Source organism: Arvicanthis niloticus, chromosome 2 (genome assembly GCF_011762505.2).
Source record: "Arvicanthis niloticus isolate mArvNil1 chromosome 2, mArvNil1.pat.X, whole genome shotgun sequence".
NCBI lineage: Eukaryota > Metazoa > Chordata > Mammalia > Rodentia > Muridae > Arvicanthis > Arvicanthis niloticus.
Genome location: NC_047659.1, coordinates 101,002,528 through 101,029,262, shown reverse-complemented (window position 1 = coordinate 101,029,262; position 26,735 = coordinate 101,002,528). Strand labels below are relative to the sequence as shown.

The 26,735-nt window shown below is 42.9% G+C and overlaps 1 protein-coding gene across 1 annotated transcript in view; it reads right to left on the bottom strand.

Moving 5' to 3' along the window:
* Tmc2 (transmembrane channel like 2) overlaps nucleotides 1-26,735 on the bottom strand; it is a 60,680-nt gene that overhangs the window by 13,448 nt on the left and 20,497 nt on the right. The window contains exons 5-15 of the mRNA XM_034495440.2: nucleotides 23,433-23,514; nucleotides 23,022-23,128; nucleotides 20,746-20,844; nucleotides 18,895-19,037; nucleotides 16,125-16,272; nucleotides 11,562-11,750; nucleotides 10,170-10,349; nucleotides 8,655-8,804; nucleotides 7,243-7,371; nucleotides 4,403-4,470; nucleotides 3,532-3,771 (exon numbers count right to left, since the gene is read on the bottom strand). Coding sequence (XP_034351331.1) covers nucleotides 3,532-3,771; nucleotides 4,403-4,470; nucleotides 7,243-7,371; nucleotides 8,655-8,804; nucleotides 10,170-10,349; nucleotides 11,562-11,750; nucleotides 16,125-16,272; nucleotides 18,895-19,037; nucleotides 20,746-20,844; nucleotides 23,022-23,128; nucleotides 23,433-23,514 — 1,535 coding nt within the window. The remainder of the gene's footprint in view (nucleotides 1-3,531; nucleotides 3,772-4,402; nucleotides 4,471-7,242; nucleotides 7,372-8,654; nucleotides 8,805-10,169; nucleotides 10,350-11,561; nucleotides 11,751-16,124; nucleotides 16,273-18,894; nucleotides 19,038-20,745; nucleotides 20,845-23,021; nucleotides 23,129-23,432; nucleotides 23,515-26,735) is intronic.

Genomic DNA, 26,735 nt, shown 5'->3' with positions numbered 1-26,735 from the left:
AGGCAAGGTAGAAACCCAGATTGGGATTAAATATTATACAACACCATGAGTAAGAACTTGCTCACAACCAATGTCATGAGAGGATGACCCTACTGCCATTTAATTCCTTCATCACCTTCTAAAGTTCAGGATTTTCTCAAATCAACATAATGGCAGCTGGATTTCAACATTAGTTTCAGAGGCAACGAATGTTCAAGCCCTAGTAACTTACAAAGTGTAAAATATACACTATCAGGCTCCTTACAGAAAGTTAACCGATGCTTAGTATAGTGCCTCCCACGTGACAGTGGTGCTATAAGCGCCTTGTGTCCCTCATCAGCAACTGTCACACACCAGGCTTTCAGAATACCCTGGCTACCTCCACATCACTGCTGGTGAAATTTCAACAAATCCAGAGAGAGGGGGTGGGGGAGGGAGGGAGGAAGGGAGGGAAGGGCCATCAGTCTCCCTTCAAGCAAAAGAAAACAAATAAGACCTGAGCTGTGCTGGGCGGTGGTGGCACACGCCTTTAATCCCAGCACTTGGGAGGCAGAGGCAGGCGGATTTCTGAGTTCGAGGCCAGCCTGGTCTACAGAGTGAGTTCCAGGACAGCCAGGACTACACAGAGAAACCCTGTCTTGAAAAACAACAACAACAAAAAAACCTGAGCTGCAAACACAGACAAAGGGTTTGGAGATCCATGGGCAGCATTTCTCTCCTGTGACCAACACTGCAGCCCTTTCTCAAATTCCATATGCTGTAGGATTGCCTTTACTCCTCTCTCAAAAATAAGTGATTTCATGAGTTAAGAAATTGAAACAGACATGAATGTGTCATGTTGCTGTTCAGATAAAAGTGAGCAGCATGCCTCAGAATCCCAAATATTATACACTGACCTAAATCTGTTGCAGATGGCCAAAGTCTTGGTTTGCTGGCAGCAGGGAAAGCCCGAGCCCATAGGCAAACACTCCTAACTTCCCCCTTATTGTGTCCCTGAGTCACACACCTAGATATGTGCACAACAGATACCTATGAGCTGCTTGGAAGGAAGCAGATCAAATACTGGCCAAGATGGAGTCCTTGTCCACAGACGTGTGAAAACATGTAGAATGTTTTCAAAGTTTAAGTGACTTTTTACTTGAAAGAAGATCTGGTTTCAAATAGATGTTCAGATTTTTATGAGGATCTGAAAAGTCTATAGTAATGGGCCATGTTTTTCATGGTGACAGCCGGCTGAGGTGAACACCAACTGTCCTTGACTTGAGCAGAGCTCCAGCTTAACAGGGTCACTGATATTCTTACTAAAGACCAACATGGTCCTCTAAATAACACCATATTAGATCTTCAAAACAACCCTATGAGCTGAATGCCACTAGCATTTCTATCTTTTAGGAAAAGAACCTGTGCAGAGCTCAAAACTGGTCAGTGAGAGAGCTGGCTCTCAGATATGCTCTGACATCAGATGATTCTCCTGCAGAGCCCCAAACAGTTCCACTGTTAGCTATGTCGTGAGGGTGGCTTCCATGTCAACTACTCAGCCCTGCTGCTGTAACGAAGAGGCACCCATGGAGTATGTGTAAGCACATCAACATGGCTGTGCGCCAGTAAAGCTTGATTTACAAAACCAGATGGTGTTTTGGATTTGTTCCAAAGGCCATGACTCGCCAGCTCTCGTTTGTGAGTGTATGCTGTGTATAATCTGAATCATCTGTGTTGCCTGCCAGGACCCTGAGGCATTTAGTGTGGTCCAAACCATAGCTGCTTCCCTGTGCAACTGAATGTCTGTGAGGCAGCTCTCTACTTTGAACATCAACCACAAGACAGTTGTTTTCTTCCAGACAGAGCACAACAATGAGAATGGAAGAAAACACCATCTCCTCTTGGACCTTTTGGCCTTTGGGAGAACAAGGAAAAGGCACATGTTTTGTCTGTTTTTTTTTTTTTTTTTTTTTTGTGATACGTTTGAATTTAAACTCAGGCTTCTCCACCTTAGCCTTCCAAGTGCTGGCTTATTGACAGTGGCCATCATGCCCAGCAAGGAACACATGATAGGTATAAAGGATATAAGTGAGAAAGAAAGAGAGAGAGAGAGAGAGAGAGAGAGAGAGAGAGAGAGAGAGAGAGAAACACATGCACCCAAAGGAATGCATTTCGGCTGAGAACTCTAGCAAAACCCCCACTGAGAAGTTGGCCTTTGTTAGCTCAGCTCTGTAGATTGTAACCATGTTTCTTCCATGAGTTTTAGGTTAGGTCTCTTTTCCTATGATCTGACAGAGGTTGTCAGGGACACCCAGGAAAGCAGATGTGGTAAAAAGTACACATAAAGAAGAGGCATGACACAGGCCAGCAAAAAGGGACACAAATGTCAAGGAACAGGTGCAACACAGGTCAAGAAGTCATCTTTCTTGGCACAGGTGAGCAGGGTAAGAAAGTGGTGGCAGCACCTGTACCCAGGCCCTTAAAGAAGCCAACTGAATCTTCTCTCACGTGGTTGTTCCCTCAGTCTGGCATCTCTGGTCTCCCACAGCTTTATACCCTGACTGCTACCTTCTCTCGTCTGTGCAGACTCTAGTGTGACTGGATCCTGCTCTGACAGAACACTCAGTGAATACTTCCTCTAGGTATGTCAACCTCAGGCCTATCTTAAACTGGAAGGAGACAACCAGACTTCCCCACAGCCCACTTCACCCACATGTGGGGCTGGCCCTAGAGTGGGCGAGCGCACAGTTGGAGGAGACATTTGCACTCAGAACCATGCATGACTATGCATGGCCTTTCTCACTTGCCTTACCCTGTTTCCAGTTTGTGATAGGCATTCAGCAAGGACGGGAACACTAGTTTATCCTTGAAAGCTTGTTGTAAGACTCTCAAGGAGGGCAAATAGAGGATTTCTAAATGAGAAAGACACCTGGTAAAAGGGTACCATGTTTCAAGTATCTGTAGTTTTAGAACTATTGTTTTTTAGGAAGTAGAGGGCTTTGTTTTTAGTGGGTCATATACTTATAAAGATAATAGAAGGGACCAATCATTGCTCAACCTACTCCTTATATTCAGTCTCCCAAAGAACTTTCATTTATAACCAACCTTCAGTACTGGCAGAATTCTACAGAGCATGGGACCCATTTGAGAGTCTCAGTCAAGACAAACTATTCCTGATTCACATCTGGGTGGAGGTTAGACTATCCTCTATGATTTATCCTGTGCTAAGGCAATCATAGCAGACTATCTACTATTAAAGGGTTATACTTATACCATCTAATATGGTAGTCAGCCATTCATGGTTATTAAAATCAAAATTACATACAATAAAAAAATGAGAAAGAATGAGAATTCCAGTTCTTCATTTTGAGAACTCAGTAGCCACAAGTAGCTGCCTGCTACCACATGGAGCACCTCCGTCCTTACAGAAAACTGGCTGAATGGGTCTAATGGTTTGCCTAAAGCTGCATAGCCTCTCACAGGCTGGCATGAACCCAGAACTGAAATTCTGACCCAGGACCTGTGGGCAGACTGCCTCAGAAGGAGAACTATACCCAGCAACAAAGAGTGCACCTGAAGGGGCCACAGTCAAACGAGGGTGGGAGAGACATGACGGTGTAGGCCACGGGCAGGAGGCTGAGGAAGAGCACCAGCAGCAGCAGGCCCATGTAGAAGTTGTTGGATCGGGAAGCTTTAAACACACGCTCGTGGGGCACATTGCTGCTCATCACTGCCCAGCACTGGAAGTACATGGAGGTCAACAGGCGCAGAACATTGATGCCCACCAGTCCTGGAGCATAGAAGGAGCCCATCCTGAAAGGTCAGAAACAGGATACATGGTTGACCTGATGGCAGGAAAGGCGAGGGAGGGCTAATAGAAGGCGATGGGATGGGTGGATTAGAGGCATGCAGTCAAATTACTTTCCTGAAGGGCCCAAGAGCAGAGCTTCCTGTTTAAGCAAGTTTTGCCTTCAGGCTGGAGCCATCCAGTCCCCAAGAGAGGGAGATAACTCTGAGTACTCGCAGCTGCGACCCTGGCTAGGATTTTATCATTGCCAACCATCAGCAGATCACATGGTCTCTGGCCTCCAGGAGCAGCCCAATTGGCTGGTGTGGCTTACAGACACTCCTACAGACTTCACACAGCCTACGGAGAAGGAAGTTCCTTCTTTCCCTCCCACTTTTCTCTTCCCCCTTTCCTTCTCCCTTCATGTTTTCTCCCCGCTCCTCTCTCTCCATTCCTACTTTCTCTGCAGCACACTGGTTGCCTCTAAGTTGTTCCGCTTCTCATCCAGTCCTGCTCTCTGGCTTTCATCAAAAAGCGGAGCTGAGAGAGGCGGGGTGATTTGCTGGTGGCTCCAAGCTCACGGACTGATGAAGTTGGAGGCTCTAGTTCTTTGACTCCCCACATTATAATGATCCTCAGATGAAATGGGAAACTCACCAGATCATTCCTTGGTTGAAGATCAAACCCAGCACATTTCCACTAATATCAAACTCGGCATATGAGGGCTGGAGGGAAAGGAAGGACAAGCGGGTAAGAGGGAAGGAGGGAGACTGAACAAGCAAACATTAGGTGACACCAGCTGGATCCTATCACAAGTCGACACCTCACCCCAAAACACCTGCCTTAGGTTTAGGATACTGTTTTTTTTTTTCATTGTTGTTAATCTTCAATAGTTTCACTATATAGCTCAGGCTGGCCTCAAACTTACGGTGATCCTTATGTCTCAACTTCCCAAGCTCTGAGGCTAAAGCATCATAACTGGTAGTAGGGTTCTATTTTGACATACATTTGTTTGCTTTTTTTATAGACAGGGTTCGTGTAGCCCATGCTGCCCTCTAACTTGTTACACAGCTAGAGCTTCTGATTCTCTTGCCAACACCTCCCAAGTACTGGGATCATATGTATATGTTACCATATACCTGTAAGTACACTTGGCTTGGGCAGTGCTGGGATTGAACCCAGGGCCTGTGGCATGCTAGGCAAGTATTCCACCAAATGGTTGATATCCCCATCCTTGTTTTAAACTTTTAAGGAAAGGTTTTGAAGTTTTTAATTAATTTCTATTTTATGTGTATAGGTGTTTTGTGTTTGTCTGAATACCACATATCTGTAGTGCCCTAACAAACCAGAAGAGGGCATCAAATCCCCTAGAACGGACACTGTTAGCTGCCTTGTAGGAAACTGAACCCAGGTTCCCTGCAAGAGCAACAGTGCTCTTGACTGTCTCCTTAGCCCCCAAAGTTAGGAAGTTATTAAAACTAAAGCTTTGGACAATGACAACAACAACAAACTGTGATTGTATCTGCTTCTCCAGGCTGAAGCCTGGCTCTGTTTTGGGAAGGAATTTCAAGCCTCAGAAAACATTCCACCATATCCACAGCTTATTTTAAAAACTAATTTAAAAACCATTTTGTTTATTTATATTGCCTGCATGTATGTCTGCGCACCATGTGTGTGCCTGATGGCCTCAGAGGCCAGAAGCAGTGTCAGATCCCCTGGGACGGGAGTTACAGAGAGCTGTGAGCTACCATGTGGGTTCTGGGAATTGAACCCAGGTCCTCTGGAAAAGTAGCCACTGCTCTTAACCAGTGAGCTATCTTTCCAGCCCCTACGGCTCATTTTTAGATAAGGATTTTCCTTACTGCCTTGAAACAACATCTTCATTATAAACGGCTTTTCCCCATAGCTTCTATCAGTGTCTGTGCTTTCTGCTGCATTGGCAAGGACGTTTATTCCAGTGACAGCTTTAGTTACTACAGTGTCATCATTCTTTCTTTTTGCAACAAGGTCTCAATATATAACCCAAGCTAGCTTCAAGCTCCTGATCTTCTGGCTTCTTCTTCTGCACATATGTTTATGCGAGTGTGATGCTTGCGTGTGCACGTGTGCATATTCATCACTCTCATGGAGCCTGAAGCTAGGCTGGCAGTCAGCAAGTCCTAGCAATCCACAGTGTTGGGGTTACAGTGGGCGCGTGACCTTGTCTGCCTTTCTACATGGGCGCTGGAATCTGAACTGGGGTGGGTCCTTATGCTTGCAGCAAGTGCTCTTACCCACTGAACCACCATCTTTCCAACTGCCAACCCTGGCTTCATATTATACCCTATTAGAGTGGTGGGTATAGATCTTTGTTTCTCTCTAAAGTGCTTTCCTATAATTCACATGCTTATTTCTGAGCAGATTTTACTATAACTTTGTAATCTTGTGGAAGTTGGCAGTTAATTTGAAGACAGCAATGCTGTGTCTTCCCATCAAAGATGTCATCACTTTTTAGGTCGTCATTCTTTCACTGTTGTTCTCAGGCACGGTCACAAGGTTTGTTGGTGCTGAGGAGGGGCTGAACAGGATTATTTAAAACATATGCCAGAAACCTATGCTGTGGCCCGTGGGTGTCAGGCACCATGCTATAGGCCAGGGTGAGGGCTACAGAAGTAATCAAGATGTGGAGTTTTTCACCAGAAGCTCAGTTAAGGAGACTTTCTTTTCCCAACTTGACTACTGAGAAGAATAGTGCAGTGCTGTGGAGGAGATGCTCACCGGGCCAGCCAGGGGGCCCGAGGGTCCAGCAGTTCATAGAAAGTCACCATAGTGAGAAAGTGACATATGCTTGGGATGAGCGCTTGGCCAGGTAGGTAGGGGAAGAGGGACTCTCGGGGAGGTGATAAGAGTCAAAGAGGCTTCTCAAAGCACAATTAGAAGTCAGGAAAAGGGCATCAGGTTCATGGTTGTTCAGAGATTTCTAAAATGTTTATGCATCCTAAGATTTTGGCCTTTCTCATAGAGGTCAGTTAAGTTGTTCTCCACTGGCCTTCTGCTTGGCACTGAAAACTGTAGTCTACCTTTCCCCAAAGCTGACCGCTTCTATTTTCTTTTAAAAAATTTAAAAACTCTTTATTGTAGTACTTTATGTGTACTGTGTTTTACCCACATGTATATCTGTGTACCACACAAGTGCCTGATGCCCATGGAGGCCAGAAGGGGTGTTAGGTATCTAGAAATTGGAGTAGCTGTGAGTTACCAAGTACGTGCTATGAATGGAACCTGATCTCCTCAGCCCCCACGCCTCCATTTTCTAGATGAAGGTCAAAGTGGGAAAAGGTAGAGTTGCTTCGGTGACTGCAAAGAGGACTCTTAAGTAAATATGATTAAACACACTTCACAGAACAACGACTTGCTTTAAGCATCCTCAGACATGAAATGCACAAGAATGTATCTGAGTAGAAATATCAGAGGGTGGTACTAGCACCTTAGTGCAGAATATATGAGGAAGAGCTTACAAAACCAGCCTCGAGGTCCCAACACCAGCAGTGATTCATGAACCGGACAAAACAAGCTCGGAGGAAATCCCCGACCAGGATGGTAAGGTATGTTACCAGCATGTCAGACACAGTCAGCCTCATAAACTCCTGTAGGGAGGAACACAGGAACATAGAAGTGGCCAGATGTAAACTTGTCTACTTCTCTCAAATGATCATAGCTGTATAATACTCTCTCCCACTCACCTGAATCCATCCATGTGGCCTGATTCTTCCTGGTAGAGAAAGGACCTCAGACTTTGGAGAAAGTGTAATTTAAGTCTCAGTTCTATAAGTCACTAATTAAATAACTTCAGAATAATATCTGAACTTCGAGGAGTAATACCACGCTTGCTGAGTTACTGGGAAGCCTTTCCGTCAAGTATGCAAATTGCCTGGTTTATTAGTAATGACCAGAGCCCCATACTTATCATTACTAGGATCTGAAGGCTCACTTTTTGCTTTTCCCATTTTCTCTGATACCCTGGTTGCCCCCACTAAAACTGAATGTGACCAACAATTACTTGGGCCAACACTCCCTACTAATCAAAACATTTTTTTTTTTCATTTATAGAGAAAATAAATCAAAGACCCACATAGCAGAAACGAAAACCAAGGCTTTCCCCATTTACATAGAGCACATGTAACTAGTTGAGTTTTGTTTGGTTTGTTTTTGTTTTTTTTTTAAATGAAAAAGAGCGGATAAACCTCTGTTATGTAGCAGTTTCTTAGGAGATTGAAACATTCCACTCAGCAGTGAAGCTCCTTAAACTAAGAGGAAGCTATAAAGAGGCTGAGAGTCACTCTTAAAGGAAGTGAGCTGCAAAGAAGACCCCAGGTCCAGCTACTGCCCATAGGAGGCTTAGACCAACTGAAGCACATGGAAAGGATATTTTCCAACTTGAGCTGCTTGCAGGCTGTGCAGTGGGCTCCAGGTTCCCAGCTTTGTGAGCTGTCACCCGTGCTAGGGTGAGCCTTGGTGATGTGATGTATCTGACTTTGACTCATTTCTGCTCCTGTAAGTAACCCTCACTGACATTCCTGTAAGTGACCTTCATAAAACGCATTGGTTCACCAGCTGGACTTTAGTGGTATTTATACTCTGATCTGATCTGAACACTCTATCTGGGGTAAGTAGCCATGTGTGTCACATCTCCTTAGGAAAAGTCTTGTCACATAACAACTTTATCACAAGTTTAAAGACAGCAGATACATGTGACATTCTAGGATGTACTGGGTCTGCACTATTTATCTTGGACTTTCCAAGATGACTAGGAAATACCTACTTGATGGACATTTGAGTTTTCAGGATTATTTCCCAAATAGAAAGATCAAAGAAGGGATAACGAAAAACCGAGAACAAGGGTCACCTTTTGGAGAGCATAACTACTCACAATGCCCACAGCTGTCTCCCAGCAAGAACCTCTGGGCACATCTGCAGGGTGCAGTGGTGGCTGGGACACACTCTCATTTCCCCCTGAGGAGTTGTAATAGTTAAACAGGGTCCAGTGAGTGATGTTCTTGATTTTCTCCTCATTAGAAAGCTGGAAGAGAACATGGCAATCGGTTGGATGAAACCGGGGGTAGTTCAGCTGTTTCCATGGGAACAAGTAAAACTAACTCTAGCCTTGCCATCTGGCCTCTGCTTTACCACTGGACAATCTTTTTAGAAAAGAACTTCTCAGGCTTTCAATCTATCAAGAGAGGGTACAATGGGCTAAAGTCTCTTGATCTTTTCCACAAAGTTTTTTCCCTAAGTTAGCATCCACTTATCTATCCACCCACCCACCCATCCATTTGTTTTGAGAATTCAGGGTCTAATCTGTACATACAAGTCAGTGGTGACACAAGAGTGACCAAAAGGGTTTTCTCGCAGGAAGTTCATAGTCTAGTAAGTAACAGATGAACAGTCAGAAAACAAAATGAGTTGAGCTGTGGGAATTGTCCCTTGGGACCAAGGAGCACCCACCTCAGACGATAGGGAGCACAGAGGAATCCTCTGAGGCAGTGACATCTGAAACTGGCCAGCTACTTTCAGAGAAAGTCAAGTGGTATCTATTCCCCAGAGTAAAATATGAGGCCTGGGAGGGCGGAGCAGTTTCTTAGAAGCAAAAATGGCTAGAAGGGTTGTGGACCAGTGCTGGTCACTTGCATTGTTAGAACCTTCCAAACCCTTTCTGCAACCTCAGGGAAAAGTTCCTGCAGAATAGTAACAAGGTAGTAATGAGGTGGGAGAGTGACAAGACTCATCTGTCTCTCCACTGTCTCTGTTCTTTTTCTTCCTCTCTATTTTTCCACTATCCTGCCATTCCCTGTTGGCACCAGCTCTTCCCGATGCTTTTTCAGTATCTACTGAGACTCCCCAAGCTGAGGATTTGAGCTCTCCCTGTGCTCTAACTCACTGCCTTGGACTCGCCCCCACTGAAGCATATTTCACAGTGTGTTGCATTGAATGAGTCTGTTTCCTGACCCTGAGCATGAAGCTGTTTGGAACAGGACTGTGTCTAATTCCCTGCTGTACCCAAGGGCCTAATTTGCAGGCGTCCCATATTCGCCTGACAAGCACTGCTGAGCAGTTTGGCCAACCATGACACATCACATCAGTGGACAATTACTTGGTTATTGACTAGCTATGACAGCTGTAAAGCAACATAGAAAAACCTGCATCCCAAACATGAGAGTCCTAAATGATACAGAGATGATGTGGGAGAAGACAACCTAAGAAAATGCAGGAAAGAATTGTAGCAACCATTGCCTATGGGTTACAGATTCCGGAAGTATCTCTTCTTCATTTTCCTTCTTAAACTTCCAACATTCATGTAATTAATAGAAATTATGCACAGTAAAGTTATTATATTCTAAAAGGGAACACCGTGGGCAGCAGGCACGGTGGAGTGTGGGAGCTCTACCTTAAGGTGGACATCGTCCATGAGGGCCAGGAGAAACGTGTAGAGGTTTCCCAGGAAGAGTGCAAAGATGCGGCCCAGCTGCCACTTCAGCCCGGTGCGGGGGTGGTAATTCTCCAGGGCAGCGATGGTTTCAAACAGAGGGGGACAAAACATCCCCAGCAGAGACATCACAATCTCCACCTGAAAAGTTGAAAGGAGGAGAATTTTTAAATAAATGATAAATGAAAATAGATACTAAAAATTTTAGAAAAAACATTAGTTAGTCCACAAAACAAAAATTTTAAATTATGATTCAGGGGGCTGGAGAGATGGCTCAATAGTTAAGAACACTGACTGCTCTTCCAGAGGTCCTAAGTTCAATGCCCAGCAACTACATGGTGGCTCACAACCATCTGTAATGAGATCTGATGCCCTCTTCTGGCACATAGTTGTACATGCAGATAGAGCATTCATATACATAAATAAATCTTTAAAAAATTACGATTTAATAACTTACTCTTTAAATATAAAAACAAAATATAATTATCTAAATTTAAAAATTCAGAATGTATATCCTATATAGCTGGGAATAGCAACCCAGAATAACATACACTTCCCTAGTATTCTAGGGAAGTTACTGAACTTGAAAAAAGAAAAAGAGAAAGAAAAAGAAAACCCTTCTAGCAACAAAACAAATTCATTTATAAGGAAAAAAAATTAAAGAGTTTCATTGGCCTTTATAAAATAAGTCATTTATTTTTATAAATTCAAGTGTTTTTGTCTGCATGTAAAAATGCAGACCCATGCATGCCTGGGTATCTGTAGAAGCCAAAAGAGGGTGTTGGATTCCCTAGAACTGGAGTTACAGATGATTGTGAGCCACCATGTGAATGCTGGGACCCAATAATGGGTCTTCTATAGAGTGTTGTCAACCAGTGAAGTCATCTCTCTACCCTATGATATTTACTTGTTTTGAAACAGGATCTCACTGTGTAGCTTGCTGTCCTGGAACTCACTATGTAGACCAGCCTGGCTCAAACTTTCAGACATCCTCATGTCTCTGCTGGGATTAAAGGAAAGTGCCACCATGATTGGGCTTAATTTTGCTTTTTAAAACAAGGTCTGTAATTCAGACTTTCAGAGACTCTGCTGAGTGACTAAGCTTTGAAATGTTAATAGGTCTCTGTGTGGTTGTTTAGGGGGTGGAACTAGCTGGTTAAGGAATAACTGCCACTATATTAATTTTCAGAATTAATTAATATATACAGAATATTAGTAAACTAACTCTCTCCCTCCCTCCCTCCCTCCCTCACTCTCATCCTCCCCCCCCCCCTAAATGGCACCCAGCTCACAGCAAAGAGTGATTTCAGGATTTTCCCTCAGTCTTGGTGTCACTGGTGACACCCATCTTACCTCATTCCTTTCATACCAGCTGACATTCTGCATTTTGGAGAACTCCTGGGATCGTTTCACCACAAAGTAAATGAGGTACCCACTTCCACACAGACAGCAGAGAATGAGAAAGTTGGCCAGGACGCGGAGGAATCTTGTCAGGTGGATATTCCCCTCTTTGTTACTCTCTTGTTCGTCCACTATAGACTCCTTAGCATGTGAAAAATAGAGGGTGAGTAGGAGCAGGCCAGGACCAGCTACCTATGGCTGTTGTTTCTCTATCCCCATAAATCATACAGAGGTGACATAATACCCTGCAGAGAGTTAGCGATATCTCCTATAAATATATATATTCCTCTGTTATTATTATCTTGGGTTTGGTTATTTTGTAATAATGAAAAATGAGATTTACTATGTGCTAGACACAGTACTAAGTATTTTCTATGACTCATTTCTTAATCTAACTGTGAGCCAATAGAAGGGTTAGTGTTATTGCCCACAGGCATATGTAAAGGCCCACAATGGCATCAGTGAACTATCTAGGGTTGTTTTAAGTCAATAGGCCAAGTAAATTTAAATTGAGGAGTATTAATTCATTTAAGTTTTCTGTTATTTTATTATTTTTTATGTGTATGGGTGTTTTGCCTGCATACATGTCTGTGCACCACATGTGTGCCTGGTACCTGTGGAGGCCAGAAGAGGACGCCAGATCCCTAGGAACTGGAGTCATAGACAGTTGTGAGCTGCCATGTGGATTCTGGGAATGGAAGCCAGGTCCTCTGTAAGAATATCCAGTGCTCTTAACCTCTGAGCCATCTCTCCAGCCCCTCAGATTAAAATTTTAATCTTAAGTTTTCAAGTACAGGAATTGTCAAATCGCCTATAAAATTCACATAGATTTTAGATATTGTTAGCCTGCAGTCCATGTGTCTCTCACTTTTCAGAAAAATAACCACATGTAAGTAAATGTGTGTGTTCTTGTTTTAATAAAGTTTTATTTACAAAAGTATGCAGCAGCTTGGATTTGCTCCCCAAACTATATTTTACCAATGTCTATTCTTAGAGTTTCTTAATATTGAATGCTGTTTTTGTTTTTTTGTTTTGTTTGTGTGTGGGGGTTGTGTGTGTGTGTCATATTTTTTGGTAGAGAGAGTTTAAATTTATTTAAATTTATGGCTAGACATTTATGTTTGGGGAATTATCATAAATAAAGATTTAAAATTAGTTTGTTTTCTGTTAGTATAAAATATAATTGATTTTTATTGTGATGGCTAGATATTTGTGTTTTGGGAATTATCATAAATAAAATCAGTTTTAAAATCAGTTTGTTTTCTATTAGTATAAAAATATAATTGATTTTTATCATGCTTATGTCCTGCATCAGTAACTCTCTATGAAGACATATGTGCAGTAACAGGGAGACTTGGATGGGAAAACGTGGTCTCCTGGACCAAGTGCTGGGGAGAAGACTTCTCTACCAGTCACCAATTACTGTGTTCACTCTGGGGTCTAGCCAACTCATCAGACAACTAGTGTATGTTAGCTCACAGAATCCTCAGTTCTACACTGTTACTTGTAAGAGGCACAGATGTCTTTGTGCTCACATGTAAACACTAGGGAAACTAGAAATGTTAAATACACAGGCTTGTCTCTTCAAAGGGAGAAATGTATGATCTGTTTTCTGCTCAGAAGGCTGGAAGCAGAGGTGGTTTATGTTCTGGTGACCTTTGTGGTATCTGTATGACTGAGATCCGTACCAGATCCTCCCCTAGACTCTTGAGATGTCACATGCAGTCAGTCAATAGAACCCATCTTGGACAATGTCACATGTACTCTACAAAGAGTTTCAATGTTATCAGGAGCCATCTAGGAACAGCTAAAGGCATGCAAGTAGGTTTTCTGGAGATGGCCCAGCACTTTGCATGGCTGAGATGAGCAAGCTCCAAATTGTTGGGCTTTCAGAGATTTCATCCCAGGATTGCTTACTGATATGCCTTTTCCTGTCACTATTACATAGGCTAATGATTCCTGGGCATCAGCCCACTCTATTGGGCAGATCCTACAGATCAACATGAAGATGAACTTTCATGAATTAATACTGTCTAGATGAATTAATGATTTTATAGAATTCTTAATTTTAGGAAAAATGTATTAAGAGATGATTTCAGTTTTTTGTCAGAAAGATGTAATAAAGTTAAAATCAAAAATAAAATGTGCCCACTCCTCATAGAATAGTAAGTAAAGGCTGCATAATAAAGCATACAATGAACTTTCATAAATTGTACTAAAAAGAGAAAGAGGCTTAGGACAAATCTGTGATCAAGGAAAAACATTCATTCTAGGTCAGATCCAAGGATGAAGCCACAGGTGTGCACTATGATAAAGCAAGGCCATGTGAAACTGTGGCTTTGAACTTATAATAAGCTTAAAGAATGAAACACTGCTTTGAAGTTACTATCAACATCCTTCTGTAACTCCCCTTTTATGTAATGTTTTATCTATGAGGTAATATTCTAAAGAACTTTTGTCTAAGAATATATAAAAAGGCCAGAGAGGAGAAATGAAGTGGTGGCTTTGGGGGGGGGGGTCTGCATTATCTACCAAATGTATATGTGTCTATGTCTGTCTGTCTATATGTATGTATATAGATGCATGGGTAGGCATGTGTGTATGTATGTAAGTATGCACAAACACCTGTGGAATTTATGAGACAGGTGGTTGCACCTGATCAGAATGTGTATGTGTGTAAGAGTGTATGTGTGTCTGTGCATATCGCCTGTGTAAAAGATTTCCCCTTTTTCTCTTTTCTTCCTTATTCACGAAGAGCTAACAGGTCCAAGCCTCTTACCTGCCCAGCAAGTGGTCCTTGAGCCAGAGAGAAGAGTCCTACCAATTTAGCTTTTCTTCTTTTTAATCCCTTGCTGCTAACAAAAGAGTTTATTACCAGAAGCCAATGCTTTTGGCCTTAGAATAATAAAGTGTTATAGACAGAAGAATTACCAAAGATAAATAAACTTTGGCCTCACTGCTGACTCCAAACCCCACTGCTGCCTTCCTCAAAGAAGTGGTGCTGGGCTGGACTCCTGTACAATGTTGTTTTAATCTTTATTTTAATGTTTTAAGCTTTACTTTGTATGTGAGATTAAGTTAGTTATCACCAGAATTTTTTTGTTCAAATTATACTGTGTTTAAATATGCCTAAAATAAACTACTCGGGGCCAGAATATCAAAGTTTGAACTAACATCTGCTACTGAGTTGTGTTGAACCAGGCATCCTTCTTGCTTCATGTGAATTGTTACTCTGCTGGACATGGTGGTCCAGTTATGTGTGTGTATTACCTCTGCTTTCAATAGAAAATGCTTTATTCCTAATTCTATTATTATAGGCATGGCAGGACCCTTGGTGTGGGCTAGAGTCACAGCCACTCCAGCCTTTCCTGCCCATGGCTGCAGATGGCTGAGAGGAGAGGACAGAACTGAGTCGGCTCCGCATCCACCCACTGCCAGGTGAAAGCACTCTGGCCCAGTAAACCCATTTGGTAGGTAGTAAGCTCAAATCTTGTTGCCAGTGAGTGGAAGAGCATTCCTCCTCCCAGGGAGGGCCAGGTTAGAGAGGGCAAATGAGAAGGGAGCTGTGCACAGCTGATGTACAGCAAGTGCTAAGTCATCAGGAAAGGGCCCACCAAACTACTCAGGAGAAGCTACTGAGAGCTTGGAGTGGAAGCCAGGTATAGTGGAGCGTCCCTGTAGCCTTCCACTCAGGAAGCTGAGACAGAGGGTCAGAAGTTCAAGGCTACCCTAGGCTACTTAATGAGACCCTTGTCTTAAAGGCTTGCAGTAGTTTTACAGCCATGGAGGCGCAATATAACACGCTATAGTTTCTGCCTCTGTTTATTTCTCTACTGTCTGGTTCATGTTTGCTTGATTGAGACACAGTCTTGCTGTGTAATAGCCCAGCCTGGCCTCAAACTCATGATCCTTCTATTTTCATTCCCAAGTGCCAGGATTTCAAGTGTATACCACTACGATGGTTATTTTGGCCGAACTATATTTTATCAGCCCACTTCAAATTTCTTGGGAACAAAATAATGAGGACTGTAAGGGACATGGATTGTAAGAACTACAAGGTTAATTCTTTCATTTCCACATCCTTAAATGGGTGTTCTGCTACTTGGAGAGCTTTAAAAAAGCCAAACAGCCAACCTAAACTACAACAATAATAATGGTAGCCAGTCACATAAACATCTTAAAGGCCCCGGGCAGGGTGATTTTAAAGCTCTCTATGCAATTCTAGCACATAGAGAAGGTTGACATGAATTGTCCTTCCATGAACTCTACTAGAAAGGAATGTTGTGAGGGAAGAGGCAGGCCCAGACTTCAGAAGTCAGGATCCTCTGTCACGGAAGAAAGATTCTTAGTATGCTCTGCTGTGAGCAACTTTTTAGAAGGTGTGTAGACTGATATGGCTCTTCCAGATTATTTATTTGGAGACCCATTTCCTCTCACCCAGCTGGGGGAAGCTTCCCAGTGGCTAGAGGGACCCAGAGTTTCCTCAGGAAGGAGAAACAGCCCCAGGGTCACTACCTTGAAGCTGGTGGTGATGGAGACATATTTGTTGTCTGCTGTCTCTGAATTCCCGATGAGGTAGTCCCAGCTGGTGAACATCTTGAAGCTGAATGTGAAGTTGTCACTGTCCCCCTCGCTGGTGCTACCCTGGGTATTGCTGGCCATCCTAGAGAACATGTTACTGTTGTTACACCTATCTCTTTTCTGCTACATCAGCCAATGGGATCCTAGGCCTAAGTCAGTCTTGGGTACAAGTTGACCTCTAATGAAGGGGGAAGGCAGGAAGGGACATTAGCTAGGACAATTTTGATCACACCCAGGGATCTATTCTCCCAAAATTTAAAGTTACCTACAAGTACCCATGGTGTCAGTTAGATAACAAGTCTGAAAGGTACAGGAAACTCCATTATGCTTTTTGTCCTTGCATTGGATTTCTTGAGGCTTGACTCAGTTGGTCAAACTAGTTTGGGTTCCAGTCTGAGAACCTGAGAACTTTATTCTCAAACACAAATGTGTCTGTCTAAGCCATCTAATTTCCTTAGCTAGAGGTATGTATTTTTCTGATATAAAACTTAGCAACTTGGGCTGAGATATCTCAGTGGTTAAAGCACTTGCTGCTCTTGCAGAGGACTCAGGTTCTATTCCTAGCAACCACATGGTGGCTACAGTTGTCTATTGTTACAGGTACAGTTGTCTATAACTACAAGTCCAGGGGATCCGCTGCCCTCCTCTGACTTTCCTGGGCACTAGGCACACATGTACACATATGTACATGTAGGCAAAAATGCTCACATATGTAAAATAAAGTAAATAAGTATTTAATAAAAACTCAGCAACTCTCAAGGATGTTGGTTAGATAAACTGGTTAATACGTCCTTCAGCAAGCTTGGATGAAAGTCCCTGGGTCCTTGTTGGCTGCCTGCTTCATCCTACCTGACCCAGCCTCTCAGTACTCCCTGCTGCTCAGCCCGTGGGAACTACGAAATTCCAATCATGGATTTCACCAGATAGTGTGGGAACTTTGTGCTTCCCCTTGAGTCTAGCTTGACTGATGACTGTTTGGACTTGCTGGTCCACAGGACCTAGGTGTTTTGGGTTCATCACAGAAACATCCCATATTCATGGTCTGAACTAATTTTTTTCCTTCAAAGGATATGAATTAAGAGGAACAGATGAAGCTGGGGGAGATGGACTCGCTGTTAAAGTGCTGCTAGGGGGCTGGAGAGATGGCTCAGCAGTTAAGAGCACTGACTGCTTTTCCAGAGGTTCTGAATTCAATTCCCAGAAACCACATGGTGGCTCACCACCATCTATACTGGGATCTGATGCCCTCTTCTGGTGTGTCTGAAGAGAGCTATAGTGTGCTCATATACAGAAAATAAATAAGTAAATCATAAAAAAGTGCTTGCTACTGGCAAGAGGACCCAAGTTGGGGCTCCTAGCACTTAGGTAAAGAGCCAGGTGTGTCTGCAATTCCAGGGCTTGGGAAGTGGAGACAGATAGATTCCCAGAGCTCACTGGCTAGACAGCCTGTCTGAACTGGTAGACTACAGGTTCAGTGAGAGCTCCTATCTCAAAAAAAATAAGGCAGAGAGTGATTAAGAAATACATACATACATATGTGTGTATATGCATGTGTATATATATTATTTTTATTACACACACACACACACACACACAGAGAGAGAGAGAGAGAGAGAGAGAGAGAGAGAGAGAGAGAGAGAGAATAAAGAGACACTGACATATAAAGGCCAATCTTGATCACCAAGGAAGATAGAGCTGGGGCCAGAGAGGCTGCCATGATTAACCACAGCCATACAAATTCTTTTGGTATAGGACTATTGTTTATATATGTGTAAATGACAGGTTTGGAACATTCATTCACTTCATTCATTCATTCATTCATTCATTCATTCTAAGGAGGCTGAGCCCTGGAGAAAAGCAGAAACAGGCCTGCCAACTTCCAGCCACCTTATCAGATACCACACTCTGTCTCAAGCTACAGTGGCCTTTTGCTAGTTTGGAAAACTGGATGGGTTGCCTCAGTAGGAATTGTGGAATTGTTTGCTGCCATTGGGTCTTTGTTTATGTGCTTCTTCTGCTTACATCCCACACTTCAAACTCTCACGTCACTCACTGTGCTCTTCCTCATTTAGAGGGGTTTCATTTCATAAAGTTCATCTCCCAGAGCTTCACACATCATCTGGCTTATTATAGATACTCCATAATCTGCATTGGCTTGGTGTGATCACTAATACTGAATGTCAACTTGATGAGATCTGGAATCACCTAGGAGACACACCTCTGGACATGCTGGTGAGGGGTTATCTAGACTAGGTTAATAGAGTTGGGAAGACCAAACTGTTAGCGACACTGTTCAGTGGGCTAGGCTCCTGGACTGAAGAAAAAGGAGACATGCTAGCTCAAGTGATTAGCCATCATGTCTCTGCTTCCTGGCTATGGAGGCAATATGACCAGCTGCCTCAAGCTCCTGCCACCAGATCCTGCCATGATGTATTGTACTCTAGAACTGTGAGCCCAAGTAAGACCTTTCTCCCTTAAGTTGCCTTTGTCAGTTATCTCGTCACAGCAGTGACAAGGAGCTAGAAGACTTGTATAGTTGCTTGTTTGCTTCCTCCTAAAGTATATCACAGGGAAGTACACACAGAGTAGTCAGAGGAGAGTTGTTAGAATGAAGAAAGATCAAACCCCACTTATTTACTTATATACAACTTACATATACACAACCCCACTTGTATATTTACTTATACAAGACCCTTATACTTACGACCTAATGACAATCATCAGGCTGTAGCCAAACACGCTGACTCCCACCATAAAGTAAGCCATGGGCAGCCTGTACCTTAGCCATCCGATGGTCCGCTGGTTGTTGTAGTAGCCATAGAAGAGAGCGGAATATTTGATGTAGCCCTGTAGGAAAGACATCCAAAGTGCTTATAATCTCAGAGGAGAGATTAATTGTACACTTCCATTCTATCAGGGATTTCTGTCTCAGAGTTTTAAAGCAGGTGTACAGAAAAAGAGTCCTAAATATTCAATTCATAGTGTTTCCAGAGGCCATCCATAGTCATCATCTGTCCCTTCATCATTCTCTCACTGCATGTAGTGCATGGAGATTCAGGAAGGAGAGGTGAGTGTGTGTATGCATGTGAGCATATGTGCCCAGCATGTGCGCCCAAGAATGTATAGCTCCAAGCTATTGTGTTTGATAACTAGGTTCTTAAATAACTAGTAATCATTTCTCTGCTTCCTGATTGTGGAGGCAATATATGTGGAGGCCAGAAATAAACAAGGGTTTGTGGGCTTTTGTAACATTTCAAAATGACCCCAGACAACTGTGTATGTGTGTTCCTGTGCTTGTGTGTGTGTGTGTGCGTGCATGTGTGTATGTGTGTGCATGTGTGTATGTGTGCATGTGTATGTGTGTGTGTGTCAGTCTCACTGACAGGCATGCCTACCCTCTGAGCCATTTCATCTGTCCCTGTTTTAGATTTTACTTTTAAGTGTACTTGGCTTTAGTAGTGAGTAAACTTTATATTAGTTAGATTAATAATTAATTTACATTTTAGTTCTCTTTTATACTTCTTTGCTGAATATAACATAAAGAATTGTTGAATGAATTCCATTTGCTTTTGGTAGGTGAGAGATTTCAACAGGGATTTCTGGGTAAGAAGTAAAGACAACCCCTGGTAGCAATGTGGCTGGGTACCCTGGGAAATCACTGCAACTCATTGTTACTCATTTCTGAGGAGACTCAAGTTTGACTCTAAAGCTTGAGGATGCCAGCCCACGGCATTGCAGGCAACACGACCTCAGGAACCTTTTGAAACTACAAATGAGGCTGGGAGGTGGTGGCCCACGCCTTTAATCCCAGCACTTGGGAGGCAGAGGCAGGTGGATTTCTGAGTTCAAGGCCAGCCTGGTCTACAGAGTGAGTTCCAGGACAGCCAGGGCTACACAGAGAAACCCTGTCTCAAAAAACCAAAAAAAAAAAAAAAAAAAAAAAAAAAAGAAAGAAAGAAAGAAAGAAACTACAAATGAAAGGCATGGAGGATAAGGAAGAAGATTCCCGGGACAGGTTCATCAGCAGGGGGTGAGGCACTGCAGTGCAGTGCTGTGTGTGTGTGCAGGGACCTTTTGTAAGCCCAATGAAGACCATTGGCGTTAACTCTACTGGGAATGGGAAGTAAGGGTTAGCTGAACTAGGAGTGGGCACGCTCCACCTGCATTTTACAAAGTTCACTCTGACAGCAGAGGAAATGGAGATGTAACCATCTACACACAAGACATGGCATCCTGACAGCAGCCCTGATCAAATGAGCACAGCATAGAAAAAAAGGGTGGGAAAGCATTTTGTTTAACCAGGGTCCTATCTGAAGAAACTATCACTTTTCAACAAGTCAATGTAATATTCACATCATCTACTCACTCGTCTTCCTAGGGATCCCTGAGTGGAGTAGAGGATAAAGAGATTCCTTGGAGCAGTGTGCCTGGGCACTTGGGAACTTACTTCAGTTTACTGTCACTCATTTTTGAGGGGGCTGAAATTTGACTTCAGAGTGAAGGACACCTACTTTGTAATGGCAAAATGGAGGTGTGTTGACACCATGGTTCATACCTCAAAATCCCAAAGGACAGAGAAATCCATGGCTCTTTCTTCCTCAGCTCGAGGCACCGTCTTTCTGGGTATACTTCCATAGGGCATGCCCATCAGCACCTCCCGTGGGGACAGATGACAGGGTGTAAGTGGAGAAAATGTAAACGGTAACAGTAAATACATTTAACAAATCCCATGTCCTTCTGTGAGCCTTACTCATACTCTTAGGAGAAAGGTCAGAATTGGATCAAAGTTACATACTGATTTAGGATGGATTGGCTTTTCAAGAAATATTTTTTTATTTGTGTGTCCATGCATGTATGTGCATGCATGCATTCATGCATGTGTGTGTGTATGTATATGTATATATGTATATATATATATATATATATATATATATATATATATGTGTGTGTGTGTGTGTGTGTGTGTGTGTGTGTGTGTCTGTCTGTCTGTCTGTCTGTCTGTCTGTCTGTTTATCTTTTTGTCTGGGTCTGTGTGTCTATGTGAGTATATGGGGCACCTGAGGAGGCCAGAAAATTACGTCAGATCCCCAGGAACTAGAGTGACAGGTGATTGAGCCACGTGATCTGATAGAGCATCAGTCTTCTTGAAGAGCAGTAGATGCAGTAACAATTGAGCCACCTCTCCAGACCCAAGATTGGCTTTTTAAAAATATGAATTAATTTTTTTTGACCATTAAACATTACATTGCTTCTAATGGAAATCTTCTAGACTATTAATTTTTATTAGTTATTTTATGGATTTATTGTTCTCATGTCAACATTTTTGAATGTATTATAAATCAGATAGCAAAGTGTAGGTTTTGTTGGCAATGTTTGTCTATTTAAAGACTGTAACCATCTTCACATAGTCTTTTATGTAAAGTAGAACATATTTTGGTAGAATACATGGATTTGGGGACTTCTGCAGTGATATTATTTGTAGACAAATTGTGCTTTTAGCACAAAATATACAAACTATTCAATTTTTGACCTATTGGCTAAAGTAGGAATTTTAAAAAAATGACAAATGCTGAAGACAAAGACACATGACACTGTTCTCAGCTTTTGTAGCATCCACTTGGTATTTCACTACATTACTTTTGCTGGTTACTTTACATACAGGTTCATATTTTCAGGTTTATTTCCCTCTCCCCACACCCTCCACCTGCCCTCTGTGGATCTGGTCCTGGCTGGCCTAGAACCTGCAGTGCTCCTCCTGCCTTTGCCTCCCCCTCCCCAGTGCTGATGTGCAGGTATGTGTCACCCAGGCTTTGCGTTTCTTTTTTTTTTTTTTTTTTTTTAGATTTTAATTTTTATAGTTATTGGGAAATATCTTACATCTAAAGGAGCATACACAATACATAAGTATAGTTAGTCGTAATAATAAAACTTAACTACTTTTTGCCCAACTATCATCTAGCTTTTAAAAACTCCACAAAATTTGGTCTGGGGAGTTGGCTTCGTAGGCAGGAGTGCTTGCTGTTGCTGTGTAATCATGAGGACCTGAGTCAGAGGCCCCAGCACCCATGCAAGAAGTTGAGTACAGTGCAGGTAATCTCAGTGGTTGTGTGTGTGTGTGTGTGTGTGTGTGTGTGTAGGGTGAGGAGCAGGTAGGAGGATCACTAGGCTTGCTGGCTATTGACCTAACTCTAGATTCATCAAGAGAACCTCTTTGTATTTGCTTGTTTGCTTGTCTAGTCAGATTCTCTCTATGTAGCCATGACTGGTGTACAGCTTGAAACATAGACCAGTCTGGCTTTGAACACATAGAGATCTGCCTGCCTCTGGCTTCCAAGCGCTAGGATCAAAGGTGTGCACCACTGTGTCTAGTTGGCAGAGTCTGTCTTAAGGGGATACATTGCAAAGTTATATAGATATATAACATATCTTCTGGCCCCTGCACATGTGCAATTTTTCTCTCATTTTAAGTATGAATGAAAGGCAGAAAAGCTGTTATCAGTTTCTTAATCCAGGGTGTTGGTTCTGGTTCCATGTTTTATACTGAACTACCAAGGCGACTGACATGAATACTGAATTTAAACAGAGCTGCACATGTGGGACATGCTTATAATAAAAGCATTGGGAGGAATGAGGCAGGGGGATTATGAGTTTGAGGGCATTCTGGACTATATAGCAATATCTTTTCTAAAAAAAGGTTTTTGTTTTTAAAGAATGACAGATTATAGCAAAAAAAGGGAGAGAGAGAGAGTATTTGGAAAATATAAATGAAGATGCTGGCTGTAGTCAAGCCTCATCAACTCTGTCTGAAGACATAGGAAGTTCTGTTCTTACCTCTGGGATGATGACTAGACCAAATATTAAACCAAAAAGGACAAGGTTAACTCCATACATCCATCGGAGAAAGATGAAGTAAGATGCCACAGAAGACCCAAAGTGACCTGGGAGGGAAGGGTGAAACGTGTCCATGAAGAAACCAGCGCTGCCTGAAGGACTGGGGCTTTCATGCCAGCCCGTCCACATCAAGACCCAGAGCTCAGTTTTACACTGCAGGGAGATAACCTGAACCTCTGTGGGGGGCTGAGCCACCTGAGCTCTCGCAACAGAAAGTGAGGAATCTGGATTCGAATCTGGTTCCTGTACTCATCCAATCCCCACCTTTCCTGATGCAACAGAATCTATGAAGTGATCTATCCAGAAGGCCAAGGAAACCAGTTAAAAACAGCGATGCCAAAATATACTGACTTTCAATGTCCTTGATCTTCATTTCCCAGGGAATACATTGAGTCTTGAAATTATCAAAGTCCCTCTTAAACTTGATCCATTTCTGGAATGAAACAAATAAAACCAAGTCACCAACATGTTGACTTTAAATACCAAGGGACACAGTCAGGGCATGGGGGATGCTGAGGGAAGTAGGGCAGTGCTTTGTGTGTGTGTGTGTGTGTGTGTGTGTGTGTGTGTGTGCGTGTGTGTGTGTAAATGTTGAGATAAAGAGTGGAGAAAGGAATGGGGTATGGATAGGAAAGAAGGAAGGCAGGAAGCATGGCAACAGTATATTCATGGGGAATATTGAGGGAAGTAGGCAGTCTCTCCCTTTCTCTCTCTTTCTCTGCATGTATGTGTGTATGGTGTGTATATGTGTGTGTATGTATGGTATGTGTATGTGAGTGTGATGTGTGTATGTGTGTGTATGGTATGTGTATGTGAGTGTGATATGTGAATGTATGGTATGTGTATGTGTGTGTATGTGTGTATGGTATGTGTATGTGAGTGTGATGTGTGTATGTGTGTGTGGTGTATGTGTATGCGAGTGTGATGTGTGTATGTATAGTCTGTGTATGTGTGTGTATGTGTGTATGACATGTGTATGTGAGCGTGATGTGTGTATGTGTGTGTGTATGTATGGTATGTGTATGTGAGTGTGATGTGTGTATGTGTGTGTATGGTATGTGTATGTGAGTGTGATGTGTGTATGTATGGTATGTGTATGTGTGTGTATGTGTGTATGATATGTGTATGTGAGCGTGATGTGTGTATATGTGTGTGTATGTGTGTGGTATGTGTATATTTGTGTGGTATGTATGTGTGTGGTGTGTATATGTGTATGTGTGGTATGTGGTGTGTGTGTGTATGTGTGTGAGGGGGGTATGTATGTGTGTGTGGTGTGTGTATGTGTATATGTGGGGGTTTGGGTGTGTGGTATGTATGTGTGTGTTGTGTGTATGTGTGTGTATGGAGTGTGTATGTGTGTGTGGTGTGTATATGTGTGTAGTGTGTGTATGTGTGGGGTGTAGTGTGTATGTGTGTGTGGTGTGTGTATATAGGATGTGTATGTGTGTGTGGTTTGTATATGTGTATGTGTGGTGTGTATATGTTTATGTGTGTGTATGGGGTGTATGTGTTGTGTGTATATGTGTATGTGTGGGGTGTGTGTTTGTGGTGTGTGTGGGGTGTGTGTGTGCATGGGTGTGTATGGGGTATATATGTGTGTATGGTGTGTATATGTGTGTGGGTGTGATATGTATGTGTGTGGGTGTGGTGTGTATGTGTGTATGTGGTGTGGATGTGTGGGGGTGTGGTGTGTATGGGGTGTATGTGTGTGGTATGTGTATGTCTATGTGTGGGGGTATGGTGTACATGTGTGTGTATATGGGGTGTGGATGTGTGTGGTGTATGTATGTGTGGTGTGTCTATGTGTATGTGTGTGTTTGTGGTGTGTATGTGTGTGTATGGTATATTTGTGTGTGTGGTGTGTATATGTGTGTGTGTTGTGTGTGTATGTGGTGTAAATGTTGAAGTATGGGGCAGAGAAGGGAATAGGGCATGGACACTGAGGGCAGGAAGCCTGCCTCCAATAGGGAGGATGCTGAGAGAGGTAGGGCAGTGGCGGGTGGGTGAGTGGGGACAGGAGACATTTGCAGAAGCCAGGGCTATGATATGTTGTATGTCTATAGTGCAGGAGACAATCCAAATTTGGACATTTTGATATGAATTTTAAAGTTCTGTGTACATTTTCTGGATCCTCTGATACAACTTCCTTCATGTTAAAACAAAAATCAAGAAAAAAGAAGCCTCACAAGGCACTCATATTTGGCAGCAAGCCAAGAGCCTCAGCTTGCAGGAAGTGTTGCTAAGCTGCAGGAAGAGATCTTGCTCCAGGTCTGCTGCTCTCCTTTTCTTGGGTGAATCACTCACCTTGCTGGGTTGAAGGGAGTAAAGAAATAATTCCTCTCACAGAGACTGAACTACCAACCAAAAAGCATGCAGGGGCTGGACCTGGGCCCCCAACACATCTGTAGCAGATATACAGTTTAGTCTTCATGTGGGTCCCCTAACAACTGGAGTGGGGATTGCCTCTGACACTGTTGCCTGCCATTGGATCTCCTTCCCCTAGCTGGCCTACCTGGTAGGGCCTTAGTGGGAGAGGAGGCGCTCAGTCCTGCTGCAACTTGATGGGGTGGTACTCAAGGGGGAGGGGCTTCTCCTTCTCCTCAGAGAAGGGGAGGGGAAAATAGGGGGAGAAATTTGTGATGGTGGGACTGGGAGAAGAGAAGGAAGGTAGGGAGCTGTGACTGGTATGTGAAGTATTATTATTCAAATAAAACGTAATTTAAAAAAAAAAAATTCCTCCTTTCCTGATAGTTTGGAGCTTGAATGTCCCCCAAAGGTGTGTATGCTCAAGGTTTGCTCCCAGAGGGGTGCTATCAAGGGATAGTGGAAATTTGAGGTCATGGAGCCTAATAAGAGGTCCCTAGGTCATTGGGTGTCTGCCCAAACTGTACAGTGAAACCCTACTCCCCTTCCCCTGTTCCAGTGTTCACCTTCTCTCTCTTCTTCACCCCCTTTCTGAGACAGGGTCTGGTGGTGATGCCAGGCTGCCTGGAACTCCAGGTTCTTCCGCTTCAGCCTCCTGAATGCTGGGATTTCAGACATGCACCACCAGATCTGCCCTTTTCCCCATCTCTTTGTATCCTGGATGTGAGGTGTGCAGTATTGCTTTGCTGTATGATCCACAGGCCCAAAACAATGAGGTTATTCATGGGTTAGGAAGCTGTGACTGTGAGCCTGAGCCTGAATAGCCTTCCCTCTTTCTGAGCTGACTCTCTAAGGACTATAGTCCTCTCTAAGGACTACACACACACATACACACACACACACATACACACACCCCTATCTATAGATAGATAATTCAGTGAACCAGAACATCACCTAACAGATTTATAGGAAATAGCAAATACCTTCTATAATAACCTTAAGTGCAAACCTCATCTCACCAATAAAAAGGTACAGAATAATGGCTGAATCACAATGATATGTTGTCTCCAAGAAGCATACTTATCTGACAAAGATACCAAAACAACTACCATAGGATGCAAAAACAAAGGAACAGGCCAATATAAAGCATAAAGAAACAGCTCAGCCACCTGTACATCAGACACTCTAAACTTCAGGCCAAAACTAATGAGAAGAAATTAAAATGAACACTGCACATTAATAAAAAGAAACAGTTCACCTAGATGTTTAACAGTTGTAAATGTTTATGCA